Below are 26,086 nucleotides of genomic sequence, written 5' to 3'. Positions count from 1 at the left end.
TATTATATAAATATAGTATTTATTAGGGGTTATTTTGTTCCTCAGCCTCCTCTGGATAATTCTGGATCCCAGCAGATGTCTGCAGTCCAGAAGTCCTGCAGGCTTCCCAGATGAGTGGCTCTGATCTAGACCTGTTCCTTTGCCTTTCATTAGATACATGGAAATGACAAAAAGGGACTCAAAGAAAACCTTGATTCCATCTGGTAGTGGAACAGAGGATTGGGGAATCACACACAGAATCAGAAATGTGAGTGATCTCTGAGCGTTCTTCCAAAGACCTTTGAAAATGCTGACAGAGGGAGTCCAGGTACTGCAGAAGCCAAGAGATGGATGAAAGGATGAGCCCCAGAGAGGAAAATGGATCAATTCCAAGCTTGCAGGAATGAGGGCTAAGGGGTCTGAGGCTGGTAGCATGTGGAATCCAAAATCCTGCAGACACATCTGATTTGTTCCATACTCCCAAGTATGTACTTGGCTTTTTTGGTGCTTGAATGCAAGTCAAATGGCAATCAGACATGGAGACCCCCTGCTGTCTTGCAAGAGGAATAAAATGGGAAACTTTTAAAAAATATGGTAAAAAAGTGCTAGTGTGAAGTTAGTGCAGATAAAATGCCACGGAACGCTTTGAAAAAGTGGACAGAAAATAGCACAGAACTTTTCCTCTGCGACTCTTTCCATATTTCTGCTCATTAATCCTGAATCAGATTTTTTTCCTTTCCAATTAGGAAGTGGAAAGATGAGGAGTTTTATGCTCAGGGAAGCTTGCCTTGAAGCTTCCCCTATTCCATGGCTTTTCAAGTGCAGAATATCTGTACTTAACAAATACTTTTGGCTCCTGAGAATGGGAAGGAGGCTGGACTCTCCAAGGCAGCACTGGAGTTAATAAGTCCCAAATCATGACCTGAACTATTCACATTAACACCTTGATGTTTTGCAGTGCAGATGAATCTCTTGGTGACAATGTGGGCACTTTTTTTCCAGGGAAAGGATATCAAACCTCACTGGGCAACTGATAAAAATTAGATTTTATCGGAATGCGCTCCTGAGCATTCCTCATTGGGTCCACAGGCTGGGAAATGCATTGCCTCCAGCTTGGGTTTTTGGGCTTTTTTTTTTTTTTGATTTTTGGGCTTTCAGCCTGGAGCAGGCAGAGATGAATGCAGTCAGTTTTATACTCACTAATAACTCATATTCCAATTTGTTTGGAGCTCCTGACACACTTTGCTTTGAACCAGTGAGGCCTCCAATGTGCTAAATGTGGAGCCTGTGATTATGAGCCTTTGCTGGACCACAGCTGAATTGTTAAACAATTCAAAGCAGAAAGGATGTTTGGACAGAATGAATTTTGGGAACTGTAGGAAGCTGGACTAGGGAGAAGGGAGCTCTGAACATCTGGGCTGGAGAGGTGCCCACCCTTGGAGATATTTGTCTGAACCTTGCTTGAACTTCTTTATCTCCTTTGCTCCGTAGCTTGGAGCTGGAGCTTCACACCAACTTCCCAGCTTAAGCTCCAAACCTTCCCTGCAATCCTCCCAGAGATACCCAAATGCAATGTCTTGCTCAGTTTTAGCATTTCTCTTCCTGCAGACAGGAAACTCAGAGCCTTGAGAAAATGCTGAGTGTTCAGAATTTAAAAGGTAATAACCAAGCATTTAAATCCACAGATTCCTGGTGCTTGGTTGGGCTTGAGGCATTTTAAAACTCACTGATTTATTTCCATAAGCTGACTTTTCCATTATTAGTTTGAAGGCAGGTAGAGAAGGGGAAACTGAGCAGAAAGACTCTGGTGTGTCCAAATGTCATCTTCACAATGGACGCATGAAAGCTAAAAAGTCACCTGAGAGCTGAAACCCTTGGGAAGATGAGCAAAAACTCAGGGAATCACACCTGCTGAAATGTGGGAAAGGAAGAGCCTGGCATATAACAGATTTCCTCTTCCCAAGGGATCTTTTTTTTTTTTTTTTTTTTTTTTCCCCTGGGGCTTGGTTTGGGGTATGGTTGTTTTGGTTGTTGGTTTGTTTTGATATTTTTGGTTTTCTTTTTAATAAAATAGGGTACTCACTCTTCAATCCAGGCCTGGATTTGATTTTCTCAGATCTCAGAGATTTAGGTATTTTTTGAAATGTTGCTTCGTGATACTTTGAACTCTTAACTCCTCTGCTCTCAGGGTGCTTCTCAAGGGTGCAACAGCTTGGACATAGTGGGATTTAAAGGAAACAAGAAGGCTCTGTTATATGAGTTCCTAAATCTTTTGCTTTTCTGCACTTCTGAATATATCCAAAGAACCTCTGGTTATTTTCTGTGTGTACCTGGCCAATTTTTTATCCCTCCACTGAAGCTGTTTTCCACTGTTTGGGATTCAAATGTATAAGTTACTTCTGATATTTTAGTGCTGTCTTAGAGCTTTGTATCAAATACTGAAGAATTCAAAGAATTCTGTGGATTCAAAGAACATGCAGTCTATCAAATGAATAATCAGTTAAATAAAAAACAGTAATTAAATGAGAAGCAGACAACCCAACCAAACTTATCTTTTCTTTTTCTCTGCTCTAAAACTTACACACTGATTCCTTTTTAAGGGTTGGGAAGGAGTACAAAGCTTGAGTTCAGGTTTATTGTAGCCACACAACTTTCCTCTGGAATCACTGCCTGAGCAACAGCTGCAGGCACTATGAAAACTTCCATGCCTTATGAGAAGTGTTTGGGTTTATTAATTTATCTTATTATTTCCTATGAAACAATAACAACAGATGTGATACTAGAGGAAAAAAAAAAGTGTATAAATGTCTAAACTTGCTAGAGCAGCCACACCAGGTCTTCATAAAACTCAGACCTTCCACTTTATAAAAGGTTTTAAAAGCAAGCTGGATTGGTTTGAGGTATTTCCTGTCACAGGCTCCTTATATAGGTCGAGTATTTATCCCAGATGTGCAGCCTGGCAGCGGGCTGGGCAGGGAGGGAGGGCAGGGAGACAGCTCTGAGGGACCCTGGGGGTGCAGCGGAGCCTCCCGTGATGCTCCCAGGGCTGCTGCAGGAGAAGGAGTGCCAGTTCCAAGGATGAAGCTTGGCTTGGCAATCCCAGCCCATCTTTGGGGGTGTTGCTTGTGTGTGGAGCTGCGTTTGCAGCCGTGTGTTCAAACTTTCACAGCAGCATTTTGTTGGGAAGGTTTCAAACCCAAAGCACGGAAGGATTTCATCCATCCAAAGGATGAGGTTTTCCCAAGGCAGCAGGACTGATGGTCAGGTCAGAAGGATGATCCTCACCCTGGTTTCACTGCAGATATAGACTGCTGCTAGTTTGCACTCTGTTGGCAATTTGAGTATTTTAAACTTTAATAATAAAAATATGGAAGATAACCCTCAGCTAATGAGTAATAACTCTCAGCTGCCTAAAGGCACAGCTCGTGCCACTTCATCAGTGTGGCTCTGGAGTTTCCTGGCTTGCACCAGGAGATAAGTCAGACAGCTCAAGAGGTAGAAAACAGCCTAGGAATCCCAAAACTGAGGAGCCAAGTGATTCTATGCACATCCATGATTTACTCCTGTTGGAACTGCACCATCGAAGGAAGTTCACGCCTCTGTTTCAGTGTCACTTTCAGCTCATTTCTGCCTTGTTGAGAAGTAAAAAAAATGTAGTTTTGTCTGTGCTGGAGTTGAACTGGATTAAAATTTGAATAACATGAAGTGGAACTGACTGGGAAGCTGTTGATTTCAGTCCTTCTCAAGTGTAAATATAGCACTTGGGAGTGGGGGTGACTGTAGCAGTGGGGATGAAATTTAATGGCTCGTCGCTACTAATGAGAACTTTACACTTTCTCAGGTTTTTCCTGCTCCATGTGTGTGGGGAGGGTGGGAAGGTGAAAGCTGGGTGATATCAGAGTAGTGCCATTATTTATTCCAGTGGAATTAGGTGTTTCCAGAGGATTTCTGAAGCTGTTCTTGTGTGCCTCAGCCCCAGATGAGCAGTTCTGATTCTCAGGGTGGAGCATTTACAGCCCCTTTCCTGTGTGCTCCCACTTGTGTAATTCCTTTGGGCCACCTCAAATCCATGGGGTTTTTCCCCCCAAAAGCATGGCTGTGTTGCAGAATCCTCAAAAACCAGCTGGAATGCTCAGTAAATGTGTATTTCTAGGACCAGGAGTTATGGATACTTTCCAGTTTATTTATGTTTAAGGAATTTCATGACTATGCTGTCACTCTGCCCAGTGAATGTTCTATACCAACTATGGATATATTGGATATATTTACTGTTGTATAAAATTCCTACTACAGCTCTCATAGAGGGAGAGGGGAAGCATTGCACCACAAGCCAGTTTTATACTCATAGTTCTTATATATTTATCCTATTTTTGGTAAAATGCACTCAAATTGGATTGCTAATATGGTTAAACTTGAGCACTTCTAAGATGTCTCATTTATTGAGCCAGGGCTGTATCTTAAGATCAGAGTCATTTCTGTCTTGCTTTTATACTTGTTAATAGTATTCCAAGTTTTAATGTTTATTTTTGATGGCTGCAATTAATGCTCTGAGTGTAGAATCTCTGCTCTTGCAGTACACCTCAGTGACCTGGTATTTTTAGCTATTTCTGGCATGAAGATGTGTTTTTAATGGTAATTTTTGTCCTGTACCCAGCCATTGTGCAAGTGGTCTGTCTCGGTTTTGTTCTCCATTTTTTTGGCTAAGTCTGCTTGTTTGGCTCTGGAAAAAAAAGAATGGTTCTCATTTTTGATGGCTGTACTCAGTTTTGTGGCTTTAGCTGGAATTACAGAAACTCTTCACTCTGTGCTCCAGAGAAAAACATCAGAGGAGGCATTTTAAAATCAATAGCACAGAATTCAACCTTTGTCAAAGCTCATAATAAAAAGTTAAGAGCTGATATGATATTTTTTCAGGCTGGATTCTTTTGGCCACTAAAGAAAATATGTTTTCTTCAGAGTGATTAAATTAAATACTTTCTCTGTGGAGAGAGGGGAGATCTTTGCAGATATGGGTGCAATTTGGAGGGTACCTTGTGCCACATCACAAATCCATCCTGTGCCAGGCTGGTGGCAGCAGGAGGCAGCTCAGGGAGTAATGTGATGTCTGGAGTTTCGATGAACGTCTTGAGTCTGAAGGCTTGGCCACAAAACTCCCAGGCACTCTGGAAACTCCTGCCTCCAGCTGTGCCAGCAATAATAGAAGCTCTTCCTGCTAAATGTTTCATTGCATCTCGAGCCAGCCACAACCTGGGCTTGTGAGAGAGCAAAAATGTGAAAAGTCAATGAGAGAAAATGAAAAAGTGCATTTTCAGAATCTCATTTGGTTTCATGTTCAGACCTGACCTAAAGAACCCAGAGGATTCTTCATTTTTTCTTTATTTCTTTTCAAATCTTCAGGAGCAATCACAAGTGCAGGTTGCAGCGCTGTGATAAATATTTCCTCCTGAGAGGAGTCCCTGATGTTGAAGACCTCAATGCAGCATTTGGTGCTTGTCCTGGAAAAATATACAGCTTCAGTGCCACATTAGCCAATAATTAATGTGGTCTTAGGATAGGAAATGTTGGCATCTCCTTAATTCTTTATTTGATCTTTGGCCTGGAACTGTAATTCAGTGCTTTAACTTCTGTGCAGGGGATTTGTTGTAAGTGCACTTTCCTGCTTTGCTCTCACAGTGCTCTGGGAATGGGTTTTCCAGAAAAAGTAAATAAAAGCAAAAAGTGTTTGAGGAACTTTCAGCTGCCCCAAGATGCTGCTTCAGATGATCTGGGGTGTAGGGTGGCTGGTGGCCTGAATTCAGGTCAGAAAGGAAACTTTTTATTGTTGTTAGCAACAATTCAGATATGAGCAGAGTCAGAAAAGCACTCAGACTGAAATCCATGGACATTTTTCCAGGGAAAAGCTGGGCCAGAGCAACTGTGGAGTGTGAGTCATGAACATCTGTGGGAATTTCACACCTCCATGATCACATCATCAAAACAGCAACATTTAGAGACCAAATTTGCACATCTCCCCCCCATGCCCTCATGAATAAATATAAATTAATTATGTAATATATATATGTATATAACAAATTATTTAGAAAAAGTTTACTCTGTTGAACTCAGCCCCTACAAAGGCTGTCCATCACAGAAACATAATCAAAAGATATTTTCAGCAAGGTGAAGGCTGTCAGAAATGTGCTTTTACTGTTATTTCACCTTGCAGGTGCATTACAGTATTAAAGTACTTTGCCTACCTGTGACCTAAGCAGAACTTTAGCCACAGAAATTAGACTGCCAGAGTTCCCATTAAAAGTTTCTGCTGTTGGAAGATGAATTGTCAACCACACTTTTCATAGGAAAACATCTAAATTTAGCTGCTAGGGTGAAATTTATGATATTTGCCTCATTAAGAAACTTTTGTGCAGGACCATCAAGACCTAAGAATAGTACGACCGGTATAATGAATATTATAGTCTTAATTTTCACAAAATATACTCCTATTTGTGTGCTTAATTTACCTGTATCTGATGGTAAATTCACAGTTTTGCCTTTTAGTTGAATGTTGAAGTGCTTTGTTTAAAGATTTAAATCCTGTGTCTCCCCTGGGATAGGAGATTGTCAAAATGCACAAAGCTGATATTTCTCCATTTCCACATCCCAGTATCTCTGCTCATGAGGAGTTAGACCAGCACAGACTTGTAGGAATTGAAGATGATTTCAGGTATGGCTTTTGTGATATGGGCTGAAGAGGAAACATGATGCTTCTCTCTGCCCTTCCATTTGAAAAGCTGAACATATTCCAAACTTGATGGAAAATTCTCTTTAAGTAAAAGAATTGTTTGTCTTCTTTGCCTCTGAAAGAGGAGGACAGAATGATTTCCTAAATGCATCTTTATTAGATACAAGAGCCAGAAAGGCAGTCTGGACTTATCTGGCATTCTTTATTTAGACCAGAAGGAAATAAAATAAATGAGTAATTTAGGCAACAGAGATGAGCACAAGTGTTTTCCTTGCCTGCTCACACAGCTGTGTGATGCAGAACAGCTGAGATTGCAGCACAGCAGCTGTAATTATCCTGCAGGAGTGAAGGAAACCTCCTGGCTCTGCAAAAGGTGGGGCTTTGACCAGAGCTTTAACTGAAGATGCTGCAGCAACAGGACGAAGCCATCACAAGGATGAAAGTGCTTTCAAATATCCCCCACACTGCGATTGCAAAGTGAGCCCCTGCTGCCTCGAGGAGGGAGCTCAGCTGCACCTCCAGGTATTGTTCTTGCTGTGGGCAGACCTAGAATAAGAGGTAAATTCAGATTTCAAGATCTGAGGTGGAGACTGAGCTGATTCCTGAGTGTTTCTCCCGCTGATTTTAAGGGACAGGGATTTTCCCCAGTGCCCAGGTACCAGAACTGAAAGCTCACAGGAACACACTTCCACAGACAAATGTTATTAACTCTGAATCCAAGCCCTGTCTCTTTTTACTGGAATGAATTTATTTGATCCAGACATCTTATTATTATGCTCATTTCTAAAGAATATCTATCTATCAATATCTATCTATGGCTGCAAATCACACACAAAATCATGCTTAAATATGGGCCAGGAGGGAAGAAATGTCCACAACAGCCCCTTCTCTGCACCTTCAAGCTGCAGGTTTGCTTTTTGTCCCTCTAAACCAGAAATGCTGTAGGTGCATTTATTTATTGAGTACTTATGTACACAGGACATGTATTTCAATGTCTCAAAGCCACAGTTGAGTTCTCTGTGTTTTATAATTACTAAATTTTCAGCTGGTTAAAGAAACAACCAAATAATTGTGTCATTTTCAGCTGAATCCATTATGCAATAGATTCACACAGTCTCTGGTCATTCCTGCTGTCCAGTTTCTGTGGCTTCCCCAAGGTTTTTTCAAACTGGAACAGAGAGTACAAAATCATTAAGACAGCCCTACTGATTGGGTGGCAATTTTCATTGTTTCGTGAAATATTTCTTCAAGTTAAATAAAATGTATTAAAGCAATACTTTAAAAAGTAAAGCTTTTATGAATGCCATAAATCAGTTTCTTTTCCTGTATGTTTTTCAAGAGTAGGCTGTCCTGGTTATCTGCAGTAGCTTTAAGAAGCAGGGGACACACACCTCAACAAAATAATTTATCCAAAATTAAATTCTCAGTATGACTCAGAATTTATTATTTTTTTTTCAGTAGTGATATGGCAACTTCAGGTGGATTTTGTTGTATTACAATGAGTAAATCTGAGGTAATCAGAGGAAGCTCTATTGAAAAATTTGTCCCTACCATCTCTGTACATTACAAATTGTTGTTTTGGTCTACATGCTCCTCTTTTTATCCCTTTATTGATGTTGGAATTCATATGCATGTGGAAAACATTTATATTCCTAAAGTGTTAATATTCAAATATTATGGCTATAAATAGAAAACATAATTTTACTTTAAAGCAAAACCTAAATTCTTCTCTTGTGGAAAACTGCATGAATCCCAACATGTAAAATAAATAAATATCTAAAGGTCTTTGAATGCAAATCCTGCTGCTCTGCTCCCACTTTGGGATGCCCACTGGAGAAAGAGGAGCCAACAGCGGAAGAAAGTATTTTCATTTATTTTCAGTCAAGTATTGAAGCAAAATATTAATGGTTTTTTTTCTTACCAACATAAAAACCAATTGATTTGGTTAGTTAGTGAAGTCACAGCTTAAAGTCTAGAGAAAGCAGGTGTTCTCCTATTAATTTGTATGGATAACTGTAAATATAAATTCCAGGATGGTATTGAATTGATGGTAAAGGTCTTTATGATTTCACTTGGAATATGGTAATGCTTGAGCAGGTTGAGAAAGGAGAGTGTTGGGAGCACTTTGGAAAGGGTTTTCATCAGTTACCTGTTCTGCCTCTTGTAGTCCCTGCCTGCCCACACAGCCCAGTCTTGGTTTTACTGACAGCTCCTGCTAAATTGAGCTAATTCCTAACACAGGCCTGGTAATCTGATATATCCATAGACAACATTAAATGATATTTTAAGAATAGAGCATGCAAAACCAGCTTGCTTTTATTTTGCAGCTCGCCTTTATTTTCAGCTCAGACCTGGCACGGTAGTTCTGGGTAACTTCTGGGGAATTTGAGGTTGTTCACAGAGGAATATACCCCGAAGTGCCAAAGCTTTCACAGGATTGCACCATGAGATTGATTTCCAAACCTGTCTTGGTGACCAAACTTGTTAAAAAAGGCAGTTCCAAACAATGTAGTTTACTCCCAGTAGAGATCTGTCAGAGCCTGAGACTTCTTCCACTTGGAGTATGATGAAAGATGCAACACTCTATAAGGAAATGAAATTAAAACAGTCAGACAATCAACCCAAAATCCTCCCAGCTATTCCTTCCTCTGCCTTTCATTACACATCCTGTTTCTTCTCTGTTTTGGATAATTGAATTGAAAGCTCTTTGAAATGAGGAGCTGTCTACATTTCAGCTCTTATGTAACACTAAGATCACTCTTGGTGCTTCGGAAAATATATTAATTTTTACCTTTTGTCTTTACTACTTCTGAAGGAGACATTTGGCCCTGGATTTGTGTGAGAACTTCCTAAGGATGACCAAAGAAACAGCAGCATGAATTGACAGCCTGTCACATTTTTCCTGAGGAATTTTAGTTTGTTGTGAACTAAGGAGGAGTGTGGGAAATCTCACGCATTGCCAGTTTGTGCCTAATAATGCAAAAAAACTGCACCTGAAAGTTAAATACAACCTGAAAGTTAGATACAACCTAAAAGTTAAATACAACCAGGTACATTCCCACTGTCCAGGGCAGAGTCCCCATCCCTGGAGAGATTTAACAGAGGTGTGGATGTGGCACTTGGGGACAGTAGTGGTGGATATGGCAGTGCTGAGGGAATGGTTGGAATTGATGATTTTCAAGGGCTTTCCCAACATAAATGATTCTTTTATACTTTGATAACCTCGTGACATTTTGGTGAGTGATGAAAAAGCCAAACATTTGTCTGATAATCACAAAACAGATTTTTCCCAACCTCTTATCTCCCAAAGCCAGAGTTCCAAGCACTGCTTTGCTGAAGTAATGACATTTGCTTTTCTGTCTTCAAGGATGTGCAGAATTTGGGGCTTAGGGAGATGGTCCTTGGTTCCAAATTGCTCTGTTTGTGTTTAAGCACCACCTCTGCAGAGCTCAGCTCTCTCTGGGCTCCCAGACCTCTGGAACAGATGCTGTTGTGCAATGGGAGGAACTCTGAGTGAAGTTTCCAGAAGAGATTTTAATTAGAAACATAATTTCATACAGTAGCTTGGAATGAGTACAGGGAGGGGGAAAAAAAATCCAAGCAAGAGATTAAAAAGAAAACGCCAAAAAGAAAAATAAAAAGCGTGTTTTAGTCGTGAAAAGCACTCGAGAGGAAATACTGCGCATATCTGTGAAAAACTGGAGCACAGAGCAAGCAGTAATAACTATCTGAGCCCCTGCAAATGGTGTAAATCTGCATTGCCTCATTGATTTTCTGAGAGCTGCCATTCCTCATTGCCCTCAGCCCTGCTCTGCTCCTTTATCCCAGCGAGCACCCAGCCAGCTTGGCACTGCCGAAATCCAGAAACTCTCAATACTTGTTTGTTTTGTGTTGTTTTGTTGGGGTCTTTTTTTTTTCCTGTTTAATTAAAATTTAATCAATCTTTTGTTTTGTAGATTGCCCTCCACTTGGTCTGGAGACATTAAAAATTACTGACTTCCAGCTCCATGCCTCCACAGCAAAGCGCTACGGCCTCGGGGCCCACCGAGGAAGGCTCAATATTCAGGTAACATCAATTTTTTCTCCTAAGTGGGAGAATGGCTCCAGGTTGTGCTGCTGAATAAAGAGAACCAGTGGATACTTATTGGTTCTGACTGCTTTGTCAGCTCATGTAATTCAAATGAAGGGGAAACACTGGGGTTGGGGAAGGGAGGAAGGTTGATGGATAAGCTTTGGGTTTGTGGGCTAGTTGGGAAAATCTCCAGACTTGGAGTGCAGATCCTGGCTCTGAGCAAGCAAAGGTGGAGGCAGCTCCTTTCCCTGCTCCCTCCACAACCAGCCTGCAAGGAAGCTCTCACAGCAAGCTGCTTTTTTCCTTTGTTGTCTGCCTGTAGTTAATGACAGTGGTTAATTGAAAGTGTGGTTTCAAGTGAAACCCTTTCCCTAAGGCAGTTTTTTTTTTTTTTTTCAGAAGCAGTGATTATACCATCCAAAAAATGCTTCACTTCAGAACTCTCTAACATACGATCCTGTTTTGCTTCTTTTGTTTCAGATTAAAAATGTGTTTAGGTGCTTTGCAGGACCAAATGCTATTGTCCCATTTCTCATGCTTCTGTTTCCCACTTTATTTTTAAGGCTGTTCTCGGAATCACAGTCTGTCCAGACTAAAATTGTTACTTTGCATGATAAAGCTCAACACTTAAAGTCATAAACAGGATATCAGCACCGAGCCAACAGTGAAAGATCTCTGAAGTTTTTTTAATTTATCTTTCATTTTAGACCCCTCCTTTGTGTTTCTCCCCAGCTGAAGGGGTTTGGTGCTTAGGGGGCTAAGGCTGGGACTAGGAGGGATGAGCTCTGATCAGCAGTGCCACATTCCATATGGCTCACTCTGGAGGAGGGATTGATTTTAACCAATCAATTTTTGATTTTTCAACCAATTTTTAAACCACTGTGCCTCTGCTCAAACACCTATCTAAGTTACTCTCTGGAGAAATGCATACCCCTCCTAATTTTTTTTTCAGTGTTTGTTTGGATGTATTAAAGTTGATCAGAAAGCTGAGGCTACACTTTGGAACAGGCAGCTGGAAAAGGGGGAGTGGCAGGCAGCCAGCACAGAGTGGGAATGGGCCCCTCCTTTCCAATCCAGGTCCACGGGGCTGTGTGCAAGGTGAGCTCTCACCTGCAGCCTTCATATTTATTGTCTTTGGAGAGCCCAGCGGGGCAGTTTGCTTCTTTACTTGACATTTCTGCTATGAAAAAACCCCTTATGATCACAGAAATGGAATGCAGATGATATTCAGGGGGGTTCTAGAGGAATGCTTAGTTATTTTATTACAGTCCTGTTTATATAATGGCATAAAACCAAGGACTGTGATGCAAACTTCTGAGTTCTCTGTTGGTTCTGGCTACTTAATTTCATGCTGCTGTTGAAGTTCAATTTATTTAAACACAAGACCACACTGGTTTAGACCAGGAGTCCATCCAGTCCTGTCATCACCAGTAGTGTGTTAAAATAAATAGAGAGGTGATAAGTATATATATTTTATATATATATATATATATATATATATATATATATATGTATGTATGTATATAAAAATAGAGTGTTTCCAGTGGCCGTTGTTTCCTCTAAATATAATCTCCAGAGAAGCCAAGGGCACAGTCTTTTACTGGGAAGCAAAGCAGAAGAAAAATGCCACTCAGCTCTTCCTGAAATTTCCCAAAGCTTGGATTTGACCAATTTTTTTTTATCCCCACTGAAACTATAGATACAGCAATTCCCTAAACCCCCTCACCACATAGGGTTACTACTACTGTAAAAAAAAAAAAAGAAAAAAAAAAAAAAAAAGGCCTGCCTTTATTTTTCTTTAAAACCAGTTTTCTTTGGGCTTAGTTAAAAATGAATAGCACTAAAACTTTTCTAAACCTGGAATCCGCAGGTCCCTGTCACTGGGGTTGCAGTGCATGAAGATTTCTGAATTTCACTAATATTTAGAGGGAATTTGCTTTAAGCAGGGACAGGTGCTGCAGGTGGCTGATGTGCCAGGTGGGCAATGAGGTCCCTGGTGGTTTCTCTTTGCTGCTCAGCACAGGAGGTTGCAGCGTGCTGGGAAAGGCAGAAGGCACTGGGGTGGAAGCTGCTGTGTTTTCCTGCTGTTCAGAGCTGTACACGAAGGAAAACACTTGGCCAGATCAGAGACACTGCTGTGCCACTGGAATTCTGTGAGCATGTTGTGCTGTGGGGATGGTGACAAGCAGTTTTATGGGCTGCTGCCCCTGTCCAGTGATCTGGATTTCACCATGGAGCTGTCACAATGTTTGTGGGACTGTGGTGCTCTCCCCAGAATAATACAAAATCCTCTCTCTGCCCAACCTCATCATCTGATGCAAAGTCAGCTGAGAAGCTCAGGGCTCTCCCCAGGTAACTGGCACTGCCTCAATTCTCAGAGAATTTGCAGAATAATTAAGTTTTTCCAAAGCTTTTCAGGGTTTGTTTTGGTTTCTCATTTTTCCTGTTTAGATTATCTGAAGCACATGAAATGAACCAGTTGGTGTGTGCTTTATTCCAGAGAAGGACAGGCTTAGAATTGGATAAGACTTTGCAGGATCTGCTTCTCTTGTGCCCTTGAATTGTGTGGGCCCTGATCTTCCTCCCAGTCCTGCCTGAACGTGGGGATTAAGGTGGGATTTCTCAAGGGCATGAGCCACGTTAGTAGAGCCCCATATTTTGGAGATCCAACTGCAATAGTGGTACAACCAGGAGTAATTTAACATCATCAAGAGAAATCAAGGCATAAAATAATATTAATTGAGGCTCTGTGCCTTAGGGGATAAAATTCATTAGTATTTGTCACTTATATGATAATTAAGAGTGGATAATTTATCAGTCTATGTTTCTTTCCCTTCCTAATTGTCCTGGTTGGAGAAATCCAGATACTGAAGATTACCCAAGTAACAATAAAGCAAATAAACCCAAAGCAATCCCATGTCTGCAAACACAGGCATTTGTGTCTAAAGGAGACCTCCCTGTGCCTGAAGGGGCTCCAGGAGAGCTGGAGAGGGGCTGGGGACAAAGGATGGAGGGACAGGACACAGGGAATGGCTCCCACTACCAGAGGGCAGGAATGGATGGGATATTGGGAAGGAATTGTTTCCTGTGAAGGTGGGGAGGGGCTGGGTTGGATTTCCCAGAGCAGCTGTGGCTGCCCCTGGATCCCTGGCAGTGCCCAAGGCCAGGCTGGACACTGGGGCTGGGAGCAGCTGGGACAGTGGAAGGTGTCCCTGCCCTGGCAGGGGTGGAACTGGGTGGGCTTTGATGTCCCTTCCAACCCAACCCATTCCATGGTTCCATGATTGTCTTTCCACATCTTTGTTCCCTTTTAAAAGCTGTGTTATCAAATCACAAGGAAAAGACAAAATTATTGAAGATTAACTTGTAGCCTGTGTGTTTTAGCTCTTCCCTACTGGCAGTGGTTGCTATAAATACCTGTGATGAGTAATGCTTTTTTTTTTTTTTTTCCCCCTCCCAAACTTCCTATGGTAAAATGATTTTTTTGATAATCCTGCTGGGAATGGAAAAGAATTTAAGCAGAGGTGGTTTGATATTTGGTGTATTTTTACTGCTGCTCCAGCTGATTTGTGGCAGAAGACTGAAGTTTCTTTCTTTATTTGAGTGCATTTTGGTAGTATCACCTTTCTCCTCATTATAGAAGAAGGCTTTCAGAACACTGATACTGTGAGCAAGTTTTTATTCTGCCTTGCACATATCTAATTTGGAAGAGAAACATGAATTAAAATGCAAAGTCATAGTATTTGTAAAGGCTTTTATAACTTCCATATTATTTTCTGGATACCTAATAAGCAGCTCATTTGGTTTAGCTGAATTACATTTTTCAGCTTTGACACTTGGGAATAACTGATTTGTGAGTGACAGAAAAAAGTCTCTTTTCCTCTGTCCAAAAGGCTTGGGTTTTCGTGGTTTTTTTTTTTTTTTTTTTTTTTTTTTTTTTTTTTTTTTTTTTTTTTTTTTTTTTTTTTTTTTTTTTTGGTATTTTGGGGTTTTTTTCCTGATATTGTATATTGAGAAATATTTTTGCATTTGGCTGCAAGTGAAACACAAACTGGGTTGGGCTTGGAGTTATTCTTGAATATTCTGTGAAGGGAAAAATACTTAGCCCTGGCTTCCAATTTTCATTAGCTGCTTCAGTCTCCTGCGTATGAAGATAATTTAAGTACCCATGGCATAAGTTGAATCTGCTTTTTCCAGTAATGCAATATGGATTTTTAAAATTCAAGTAAACACCTTACTGAGGAAAGATCTTGGTCCATATTATTTGATAGAATACTTGGTGATAACTGTACCCATCTCCTAGGAATGATAATTTTCCCATAGAAATTTAATAGGAAATCTAATTACTAAATAATTGATTGAGTCTATACGTTTTTATTTTCTAGAAACAGTTTTTTGAAGTGGCCATAGGGAAATAAAGCACCTTCAGAAAAAAAAAAAATAGACTTGAAGCTTGAGAAGAGAAATTGTAGCATAAATTTCTTGATTTTCCTTCAGAAACATTTCTAAGAAGAACTTCTCATTGATTAAACTGCTGTTTTTCACATAGTATTTTGTGCTGATTAGACACAGACACCTGCTTCTTTTTACCTAGTAAAAGCTTTTTTTTTTTTTAGCTTCAGATAAGCTGATATCAGAAAATTAGACATCAGGGAGAAGTAGCAGTATGGGTTTTCATCTTCTTCCTCTTCTTTTTCCTCTTCTGCTTCTTCTTGTTATTTTATTTTTTATGGTATCTTTGCCCCTATTTAAGGCCAGAGTATTTTAAGCTGTGGATAACTAAAACTTCCCATATTTTATAAGGAACTTAAGCTGAAATTTATTTAAACACAGTTGAAACCATGGATACTCAAGAATGTAATTTAGGTGGGAATGTTTTTTATTTTAATAAGCGCTTTTTCCATATTTTTTCCTCTACTTTCCACTTCTCATTCCAATCTGGAGGAGAGGTTTATTCCCTGATGAGCATCACACCAAGGGAAATATCCTCAGTTTAAAAAGCACCAGGGATTGGGAGATAGGGGCACTTATTCTGCAGGAACTGGTGGAATTTCCAGTGTGAAGGGATTAGCAGGATGCTGGTTCAAGGTGCTCTGCAGATCTTAACATTTCCTGGCAAGGTTTTAAAGCCTCAGGCTACTTCAAATTCCATCTTACTTTAAAATGCATTGAAACCTTTTCTTGCCAAGGATTATAACTCAGGTCAGTGACCATGTTTGTATTCTCATGTTTTCCCATTGTTCTGTTCTCCCTGAAGAATATATCTCCCATTGTTAACAGGCTTTTTCTCTTGTGGGTTTTTTTTTTTCTTTGACTTTTATACAAACTTCTTAAAATATCAGAATTAACGCATAGAAGTAGGGGGCTTAATTTAATTTTGGTAGACGTAGGAAAACATGTAATTTTTAAGCTGCTTTATCTCAGACCTGAAAATGAGAAAATGAGAAGTTTTAGGAATTGAATCAGTGTCTTGTGTTTTGCAGCACTTCCTTCAGATGCCACACTGGGAAAAGGGATTAACCACTGCATCCTCTCTGAGTTAGAGCCACCCATTTGGGTAGAAAAAGTCTGTAAACCTCTTCATTTTCATTTGGGAAATATTTAATGGTATCCATTCCTGGAATTACATGGATGGCAATGATAAATCCACATAAACCACAGATGAAATACCACAAAAATACAAGTAGGTCCTCAGAGGACCACATGGCAAAGCTTCTGTGCTCGTTATGGCAGTATTCAGCTTGGTGCCAAACATTTCCTGGGCTTTGGAAGGAAAATAAATCTCTGAAGGCTTCAGATGCTATGTTTCATTAAATTCTAGTTCAGATTTATTTGGAAAACAGCTTACCCAAAATACCTTCAGCTGTTTGTTTGAAATGCTGGGAAGGCTGTTTGTGGTGGGTTTCCCAGGAAATTGGGATACAGGTTGGTGCTCAAGCTGGGGAGCAGCCAGATATTCCTGAATTTTTAACCTTTGCCACCCTTGCTATGAAAATTAATAATGTTGGTTCTGGTGGGAAGTAGTGCTACTGTTTCCTTATGCCCTGCACTCTGCTTTGCTGCTTCCAGGGAAAAGATTTTTCTAATCACTGACCATTATTTACATGGGCTGCAGCTGGCTTTTTAGGACTTTCCAAACTCTGCAGACCATGTGGGTAATTTGTTCTGGATAAAGAATGTGGCTCTGGGTCTGTGGCTCTATCAGGCCACAAGAACAGACCGAAGCTCTGTTTATCTTTTCTGACTTAAATTCATCTGTAAACATTCTTAGTTTTCAAAGGGACTTCCCAGAATTTCCTGCCCTGCCTTGAGTAAGGAAATATTTTGGTGAGGGCCTCAAGGGTCTTAAGGTGAGGGGGATGAATGATGTGTTCCTTTCTTTCCCCCATGGAAAACCTTCAGTTTCTTAGCTCTGATTTATGGTCAGCTTTGCCTTCTTTTCAGGCAGGTGTTAACGAAAATGATTTTTATGATGGTGCTTGGTGTGCAGGAAGAAATGACCCCTACCAGTGGATTGAAGTAGATGCTCGAAGGCTGACAAAATTCACTGGAGTCATCACCCAGGGAAGAAACTCCCTCTGGTCGTAAGTACCTGACTTTTCTCCATGGAACTCTGAGCTTTCAGACCAAGGAATCCATGTCCTGATGTGCTTTGGTTCTTCAAGAAAAAAAAAATACATTGGAAATGCTGTGAGACATCAAATCAATGAATGGGGCAACAGTCATTATCTATAAGGCAAAGTAATTATATATACATATTTTTAAAAAGTAAAAAATGTATTATATAAATATATACATAATATAATATATATTTATATATATAAAAGGCAAAGTAATTATATATACAAAATATATGTATTTTATATATATTGTTAATAAATATAAATATATATAATATATAAAATAATAATATAATATATAGTTACATAGATATATAAGGCAAAGTCATTATATATGGCATAAGATAAAAGTTTAAGGGTAGCAAACTTCTGCAGTCATAATCTACATCTGGGCCTTTACACTCACCTTGTCATATTTGCTTGTGTTAAAGTTCCTTATTCTTTTCCAATATTTAACTTGGTTAGCTCAGGTTAAAGATTCAGGGACCTTTTTAATTCAGTTTCAAATAACCATGCCTCTTTGGGATGACTTAATCCCTAGGTAATCACCAAGTAATTGCTGTAATTCCAAAACAACATGATTTTTATGTGAGCAGGTAAAACAAACTTTATAGTACTATATATATATGTGTGTATATATATATGTATACACATATATATTATATATGTGAATATATTATTTATAAATGTATATCTATTTAGAATTAATTTTATTTAAAATATTAATTACATATCTGCATATAATTATGCAGATATATATATGTTGTGTGTATATATATATATAAATATACTATTATTGAGCTTTCTTGCCACTGCTTGTTCTAGAGACTGTCTCATGGCACTGAGCAGTAAGTGTTTTGGCCCAGATTTGTCTACATTTACTCCTCTGTGACTGTTGTGGAGTGTATATGAGGGATGCAGGAACAGGAGGTGAGGATTTGGGTTTTCTTCCTGCTCTTTACATCTTTGTTTGGCCTTTCAATTTGTCACTGAGTTTCACAGCTTTATGTGAGCAGATAATTGCCCTTGTGCTGCTGGACCTTTTGCATAAGTGTGCAGGAGATGCACAACCACTCTGAGAGATCCATTCTGTGAGAACTCTCCTTTAGAAAATTAATGTGACATGTAATTGAAGGTAAACCAGAAAAAATGCCACTGTATCTTGGAAAAAGAATATTTTCCTTTCAACAGCTGAATTTTCTGTGATTTTTTTTTTGTTTAATTTCTTTTAAGGTGCTTGTAGGAGTAGGTGCTTATTTGGCAATAAGGTTTCTATATTTATTCCACATTGTTCTGGGGTAGGTAGGTAATTACTGTAGCTAAGCCTTACTCTTTTTATTCATCCTCTTGACATTGCTGTTCCTCTCAACGCCAGAGCTGTACTGCTTCATCCTGTCAGGCTTCTATTTTTAGTTCAGCTCTGTTAGGAGTTTACAGCAGATCTTAACACTCTATTTATAGCTGGTATTCACAGTCATGTTGGGGTTTTGGGGTTTTTTGAGCTGTAGAAACACCAAATCACAGAAAGGTTTGGGTTGGAATGGACCTTAAAGATCATTGAGTTTCAACTCCCCTGCCATGGGCAGGGAGTTTTGGTTTTGCCTCTTTCCCCATAAAGAATTGGTGGGCAGAGCCCTGAGGGTCTGCAGGAAGAGCAGGATTGGTGCTGGCAGAGCAGGTCCAGGCTCCTCCTGGATTACTGCTGAGATCTGAGGAAACCAGGCACATTTCTGCCTGACAGGAGCAAAGATGGTTTCACCAGGACCAGCTGTGCTGTGGGGCAGGTTAATGTCTCCTGAAAACACCTCCTGGAGGACTGAGCTGTGCCCCATGGAAGGAGCAGGGCAGTGGGGAGAAACAGTCCCAGTAAGGGACAGAAAAGGAGTGGGGTAGGACTTGTTTTGGGGTGGGCAGGTTCCTTTGTGCCTGTTTGGCTCAGAAAAAAAAGGAGACTCATCAGCTTCCTTCCCTGACCCTCAGCTGCTGACAGGGATGGTATCAAAAAGGATTGTTTGTGATAGGAAAGTTTGTACCAAAAGATGCCCTTCTGTTACCTGAGGCACCTTCCCAGCTTTATGAGGCTGTGTAACAAGAAGAGAGTGCTTTCATGACTGATGGAAACATATGCTGGAGGATAATCTTATTGTAGGTATGAGAGCCAAAAAAACACCTCTCTGATCTGTGTTCTATTAGAAGTGAAAACCTGCCAAGCAGGGGAGCCGAGGTAAGATTTTTATTTAGTCCAAAGCCTTGGAGACTTTCCCAGCTTTATATTTTAAAAATAAAAAAATCAAGGCACTGAAGGAGGGCTGGCTTATATTAGATATTAGGAAGAAATTCTTTCCTGTGAGCTTGGGAGGCCCTGGCACAGGGTGCTCAGAGCAGCTGTGGCTGCCCCTGGATCCCTGGAGATCCAAGGTTGGACACTGGGGCTTGGAGCCACCTGGGATGGAAGGTGGAAGGTGTCCCATGGCAGGGATGGAACAGGATGGGCTTTAAGATCCCTTCCAGCCTAAAGCATTCTGTGATTCCATTACACTGGGATACAGAACCACTAAACCAACTCTTTTTATTGAACAAGAATGTTTAACAAAATGAAAAAACTGTACTTCACTGGAAGATGTGCCTAGATCAGATTTGTACCTGTCCTGGTCCCTGTAATTTCCTGCTGCTGACCTAATGAGGACATTTAAAATGCCAGGGAAGGCAGGCAAGGACACCCTGCTGAATCCTCTCTCAAACATCTTTGCCCTGTGCTGCAAAGCTGCAACACTTGAGCTCCCAGCAGTCTGGCCTTTGCTCTCCTGTGTGTGATGCTGCAGCCAGAGCTCTTTTGCTGCTGCTGGACTCATCCTCTTCCTCCTTTGGGGCAGCTCTGGCACCTGGAGCCTGATTTTGTTCACGACCACTCCGGTCAGACACGATCTTCTCACATTCAGCTTTGCTCACTGGGGTTTTTTTGGGCTTTCTGGGCAATGATGAACCGAAGGTTACACTTCACACAACGCAAAAAGCACAAAAATGCTTGGGGTTTCCACTGCCTGTGCGCTGGCAGGAGCTGCTTCTGCTCAGCCCTTCCTCTCCTGCTCTTCCCCGTGTGTCTCTGGTGGATTGTGGCTCCCCTGGTCCATGCCAGGCTCGAGACAGGAGAGCCTGGAGGAGGAAGAGGCCGAGTTGCAGAAGCAGCTCTTGGAAACACAGATGACCTGACAGGAGAGAAAGAAACTGAGCCTGGTTTGTAATGAATACTTGGATTGTTTCATCATTTCCTTTTTGAGGAAAAGCACTTCTGAGTCGAATTTTATGCTCGGCTGTGAATTCTGTGAATCAAATCTTTCTCTTCTCTTTTTTAAGCCTGAAAGAAAGAAAAACAGGTTTTGAACAAAAAATCCTAGATTTGTGGAGTCCTTCCTTTTACCAGTCAAAGCAAGCACTTGAGCTTGAGGGCTGCTGCTGTTCAGGCACCTCAGTCATTCCTGGGAAACCTGAAATCATGGAAAAGTGTTCTTTTGCCACCATAAATGGGCAAATCTGCTTAGATCATCCAGAAGATCTGCAGATGATGAATTCACAGAAAAAATGGAGCCCAGTTGCAAGAACCAGGACTTCTTTATGATTTTTACACTGAAGATATCAAAAAAATCAGGACTGCCACAAGTGCTGATTAATAGGAATAAAATCCTGCCTTGAAAGTGAGCAGGATATCTCTTGCTTTGGGGGAGAAATAATATCTATAATAATAATATGCAATTCTTAATATTAAGTAATTCTTAAATAATAATAATATATGTATAGTAATAAATGAAATCATAATATATGTAATTCTTCATATTGCTGCCAATACATCTTCCAGTTTTAGGAACCAAATATCTTTTAAAGAACTGTTCAAGGCTGTAGAGTGGGACCCTGGAAGCATCTCTGTGGAATTGAGCCAGGGATTTAAAGCAATGATGTGGTAGTTTAAAATATGCACTCTCTTGACAGAGGGAAAGAAAGTATTAATCACTCTTAGCAGTTTGGCAGCAATTTGAAAAACAGAGTAAACTTGTTTCCCACAAACCAAACTCTCTTCTGATAATTCAGCATCATCTTTTGTATCAAGAGAAAACCCACATGTCAAAATAGAGTCAGTGTCTGCTGACAGTAATGTAAAGCTTCAGGCTGTGTGAAGGCAGAGGATGTTTTGATTTTCAGGAGAGGATGTAATGTTGCTGTGAGTGAGATGTATTTTCTAAAAATTAACCTCTCAGTCATGGTAAGTTGTGAACTATCACTCCATGCCATGGAATGACAAAATGACAACAATAAGGAAAAGCATGGATGAAATGATCTGTGCAGAAAGTTGGAGTTCTGCAGCAAAATTAGGAAATTTTTAGAGAAAAATCAAAATAGGCTTACTTTCAAGCATGTTCTCTTTAAGACCTTTCAGCTTCATAAAAATATTGAAGATTTTTTTACTTTTATGCAAGATATTTGTCTTTAGGAAAAAAAATGTAGAGGGAACATCTTAATTTTTTCAAGTCTGATTTGGGTAGAAGTTATTCCATGTGTCTTCTAAAATTGCAATAGCTCTTAAAAAGTTTGAGGAGACACCAAATCAGTGGTGCTGCTGGCTGGAAGGAATGACTTTCATGTATTGCCTGACTCTAAACTGACACCCTTTCAAGCTGGTCACTTATTTTTATTAGTGCTGAAGAAACATTTTAACCAGAAGCTGGTGTAGACACCATTGCACACTCCCTACTGTGGCACTTTGATTTCCCTGTGCTGCTCCGTAAGGATAGCAGATAATAAATACCCAGCAGATTGGATTTTGTGTCTGATCATGCTTTTGCTGCAGACAAGATCCTTGTGATTGAATAGGGGAATGATTTTGCAATTTCTTTTGGTAGTATACCCTCGACCTCAGCCTTCCCTGTGTGCAGTGTAGCTCTTCACGATGCCCCAGCATCCCTTTTGACAATCTGTCCTGAGGGAATTGTAGGTCTGTAACAAGCTGGGTGCCTTCCAGAGATGCAGTTGAGGATAAATTTAGGTCAGTGCAATTTGCCTGCTTGCTTCTAATTTCGGTGGTACGGCGTTCTGCTCTTCAGTCACAGAATGAATGTGCTGCCCCACATTCCAACTTATTGCTGCACTCACTGGCAGTTTCTCAGAAGCTCAGATTTGGTTTTTAGGCAGTCTCTGTGGCAAGGGAGAAACTTCCTTGCTTGCAAGGCAGTAAAAAGCAGAGTCATAGAATCAAGGTTGGAAAATGCCTCTTAAGATCATCAAGTCCAACACTGCCAGGGTCTTTTCAGCTATTCCTGGTGCTAAGGTCATGGTCTCAGTAGTAACACTGGCTTCCTGAAGAGGTAAGTGAGCATCTTCAGTATTCCAGCAATAACAGAAGAAAGAGTAGTGATAATCCTTCCAGTGACACTGGGGTAGCGTTCAGGAAAGTGGAGTGGATATTCACAGGTATTTTGAGCTGCTGCTACAATCTAAGAGAACAGAATTTTGCACTGTACACATGAAGGGTAGATATTCAGCAGTGCAGTGCTGCTTGTGAGAGTAGAGAAGAATAAACCCTAAACCCTGCCCGGCTCACAAGTACAACAGACAAAGCTGGCTCTGACTTCCAGAGCAGTTCCTCCTGTCCCTGCGCAGAGGCTGTGAAAACACACCCTGGTGAAACTTCAACAAGTTCAGGGGATATGTCTCGATGTTTTATCCAGATCACGTAACAAAACAAGCAGCTGCTGTGTGCAGACTCGAGTAATTCTGGTGCATTAAATCAGAGCAAACTGTTATTTGCCCTGACTGGGTGACAGGACTGCAGAGATGATTACAGCTTTCCCAAAGTCAGCCTCATGGGGTGAATCGTTCCAAATCCATAGAAATCATATCAAGTGCATTGATGGGAGTTATAAAACAACCTGATCTCATTGCAGGAAGAGCTCCCTTGAGATAATAATGTCAGCAGTTATGTGTTATACTAGTATTTATGATGGGTTTACCTAATAAGTTAGATTTTCTCTTGGCGTGGCTTGGTGAATCCTTCTCATGGGCTTTCATGAGCCAGCCTTTGGCAGCTGCACCTCCAGGGCTCTCCATCTATTGGTTTAAGTTCAGCCCCTGTGCCTTGTTGATTTTCCAGCTCAGTTCTTGCCCCCTGCCCAGGATTTTGTCACAGCCTTGGTCACCCTGACGAGCCCTCCCCACCTCCCCCTGGCTCTGGGGAGCTGCCTCGGTGACCAGCTGGGGTGATCCTGAGTGGGTGGGGTGCTGACAGCACACCCGGGGACAGATTGATGCTTTCACAAGTTTGTTTGACAGAAATGTCAGAGCTGATGCTGCTGTTGTGGCTCTGATTTGTCACGGGGATCCTCTGCCCGAGCCTCCGTCACTCGGTGGCAGGGAGCAGGTCACTGCCACCCCAGGGACAGCTCCTGCCTGGTCACTCTGCACCCTCAGAGGGGGTGAGGAGGGAACAGAACCTGCCCTGCACCGTGGGGATGCTCAGAAGAGGAAGGAAAGCTTTTTAACCTCAGTGGAAGGGACTTGAAATCAAATGAGCCGAATCCTTTTGGAAAAGGCAACTTCCAGTGGATTGGGGCATCTGCTGCAGCTGATTGCTCACCCTTACTCATCACAGCCGGCGTTTGTGTCTCCGGCACGTGCACGATGACTTGGTGCAATGAGAGTGGTTGGGTGGGGGTCACGCTGGGGTCATCAGGCTCCTTGTCCCTCCACTTGTGCCCTTCCCAAACCAGTGTCCCTTCCGCTCGCTCTGAGTGGCACTTGGCCACCTCTCTGTGGGCTTGGTAGCCCAAGGGTGACAGCCTTCAGCATTGCTGTAAATATTCTCTCAGCTGTGGACACAAGTGGCAGTGTTTGTTTGCTGGTTACTCTCAGGGCTTTTCATTTTCCCGTATTTTAACATTCATGAAGTGAGGCATTGCCTGGAAAGTCTGGGGTTTTCTCCTCAGTTACACGACTGATTTACAAAGGTGAGGTAGGCACAAAAAAAAAGAGAATGGACAATTAGGAGTGCCACAAAAAGAGGTTCAGAAGAAAAGGCATCACAGCTTGGTTGTATTTAGCAGATACAGAGGATCTGGTGCAGAAAGAATTTCAAACTCATGCAGATCTCATTGCAAAGAGTGGCCCAAAATGAGGGGTTTTAAGGCCAAAATGTTTGAGGCAGAGGATGTCTCTGACCCTGGCACCTTCAGGCATTACTGGCTGAATGTACAACAGCAAAAAAAGAAACATCCACAGCTGGCACCAGATTTTCTAGAATGTCATAAAATTAATGTAAAAACCTGGCTGTAAGTTGCAGATGTTGGGTTGGAAAGGTGTTTGCAACCCCAACTCCTGTTTATTGAGTAAAGCTTTGAAAAATCTGTGCTGAATTCAGTTTCAAGCAAGTGAAATTCTGGCTCTGAGCTTTTCTTCATTGGGCCTCCAAAGAGATGGATTTCACAGCAGTACATTCATTTCAGTCAGCTAGAAGCAATTTTAAAAATTAAACATTCAAAGATTTCAATTATTAAAAAAATACCCTTGCTGGCTAGTCAATCTTCATCTCCTAAATCATATTTATTGTAATTAGTTTGCAAAACTTGCTGGGCTACCTGTGGTTTGCCTGGGCATTTTTTGAATTTGCTGATTTGGAAGCTGTTTGGCAGTGAGTAATTTAAAATTTTATCAGCATAAATACTATTATAGAATATTAATATTAATGGTTTTACATTTAATTGCATGAGAGTACAAATTAATTTTTCAAGTAGAAAGACATTTAATTGCCAGCATGCTGATTCTGTTGCATGAGAATCATTTAGTATAAGGCTTGTCCAGCATTTTTTTTGGTATAAAGATTTTGCTATATCAAGTATTTTGGTGTGGCAATTTATTTATTATTGCTGGGTACACATTTATTTGCCTGACTGGGTCTATTTTATATTAATTTTAGGGGTTTCTATTGCAGATAAATCAAATTGGCCTGACAGCAGAAGAATAAAATGCTCAGTTGGAGCCAGGTCTGCTGTTCATGGGAGCTCTGCTGCTGTTTGCTGCTCTCATTCCAAGAATGTCAGAGAATCATGGAATAGTTTGGGTTAGAAAGGACATTAAAAGTCATCCTGCTCCAATCCCCCTGCCACAGGCACCTTCCACTATCCCTTGGTGCTCCAAGCCCCATCCAGCCTGGGCTTGGGCACTTCCATAGATCCAGGGGCTGCCACAGCTGCTCTGGGAAATCCATTCCAGTCCCACCCAGGGAGCAATTCCTTCCCAAGATGCCATCCATCCCTGCCCTCTGGCAGTGGCAGCCATTCCCTGTGTCTGTCCCTCCATCCCCTGTCCCCAGTCCCTTCCCAGCTCTCCTGGAGCCCCTTTAGGCCCTGGAAGTTGCTCTAAGGTCCAGTCCAGAGCCTTCTGCAGGCTGAACACCCCCAGTTCTCTCCTTTCCAGACAGGAAGGTGCTCCATCCCTTCAATCTCCTTTGTGGCCCATCTCTGCCACTCTGGGCTTGAGCTTCTGCTCACCAGCACCTGAAATCACCTGGGCTCTCCTTGATGTGGAAGATGAGGATCAAAGTGTTAGGTTTATTTCACTAGTTGCTGGTTAGCTTTCCATGATTGAGAAGCCTGGCCTTAAAATATGACATGCAGCAGGAGCTGCTCAAAGAGAATAAACCCAAACAATCCC

General features: G+C 41.1%; 1 protein-coding gene across 1 annotated transcript in view; it reads left to right on the top strand.

Annotated features, from left to right (window-relative positions):
* CPXM2 (carboxypeptidase X, M14 family member 2) overlaps positions 1-26,086 on the top strand; it is a 66,001-nt gene that overhangs the window by 9,516 nt on the left and 30,399 nt on the right. The window contains exons 2-3 of the mRNA XM_041415886.1: positions 10,657-10,766; positions 17,217-17,356. Coding sequence (XP_041271820.1) covers positions 10,657-10,766; positions 17,217-17,356 — 250 coding nt within the window. The remainder of the gene's footprint in view (positions 1-10,656; positions 10,767-17,216; positions 17,357-26,086) is intronic.

The sequence above is a fragment of the Onychostruthus taczanowskii genome, unplaced genomic scaffold, assembly GCF_017590055.1.
Source record: "Onychostruthus taczanowskii isolate IOZ18803 unplaced genomic scaffold, ASM1759005v1 scaffold5, whole genome shotgun sequence".
Classification (NCBI taxonomy): Eukaryota; Metazoa; Chordata; class Aves; order Passeriformes; family Passeridae; genus Onychostruthus; species Onychostruthus taczanowskii.
Note: the sequence above shows the minus strand (reverse complement) of the source record. Positions and strands in the feature narration are given on the sequence as shown.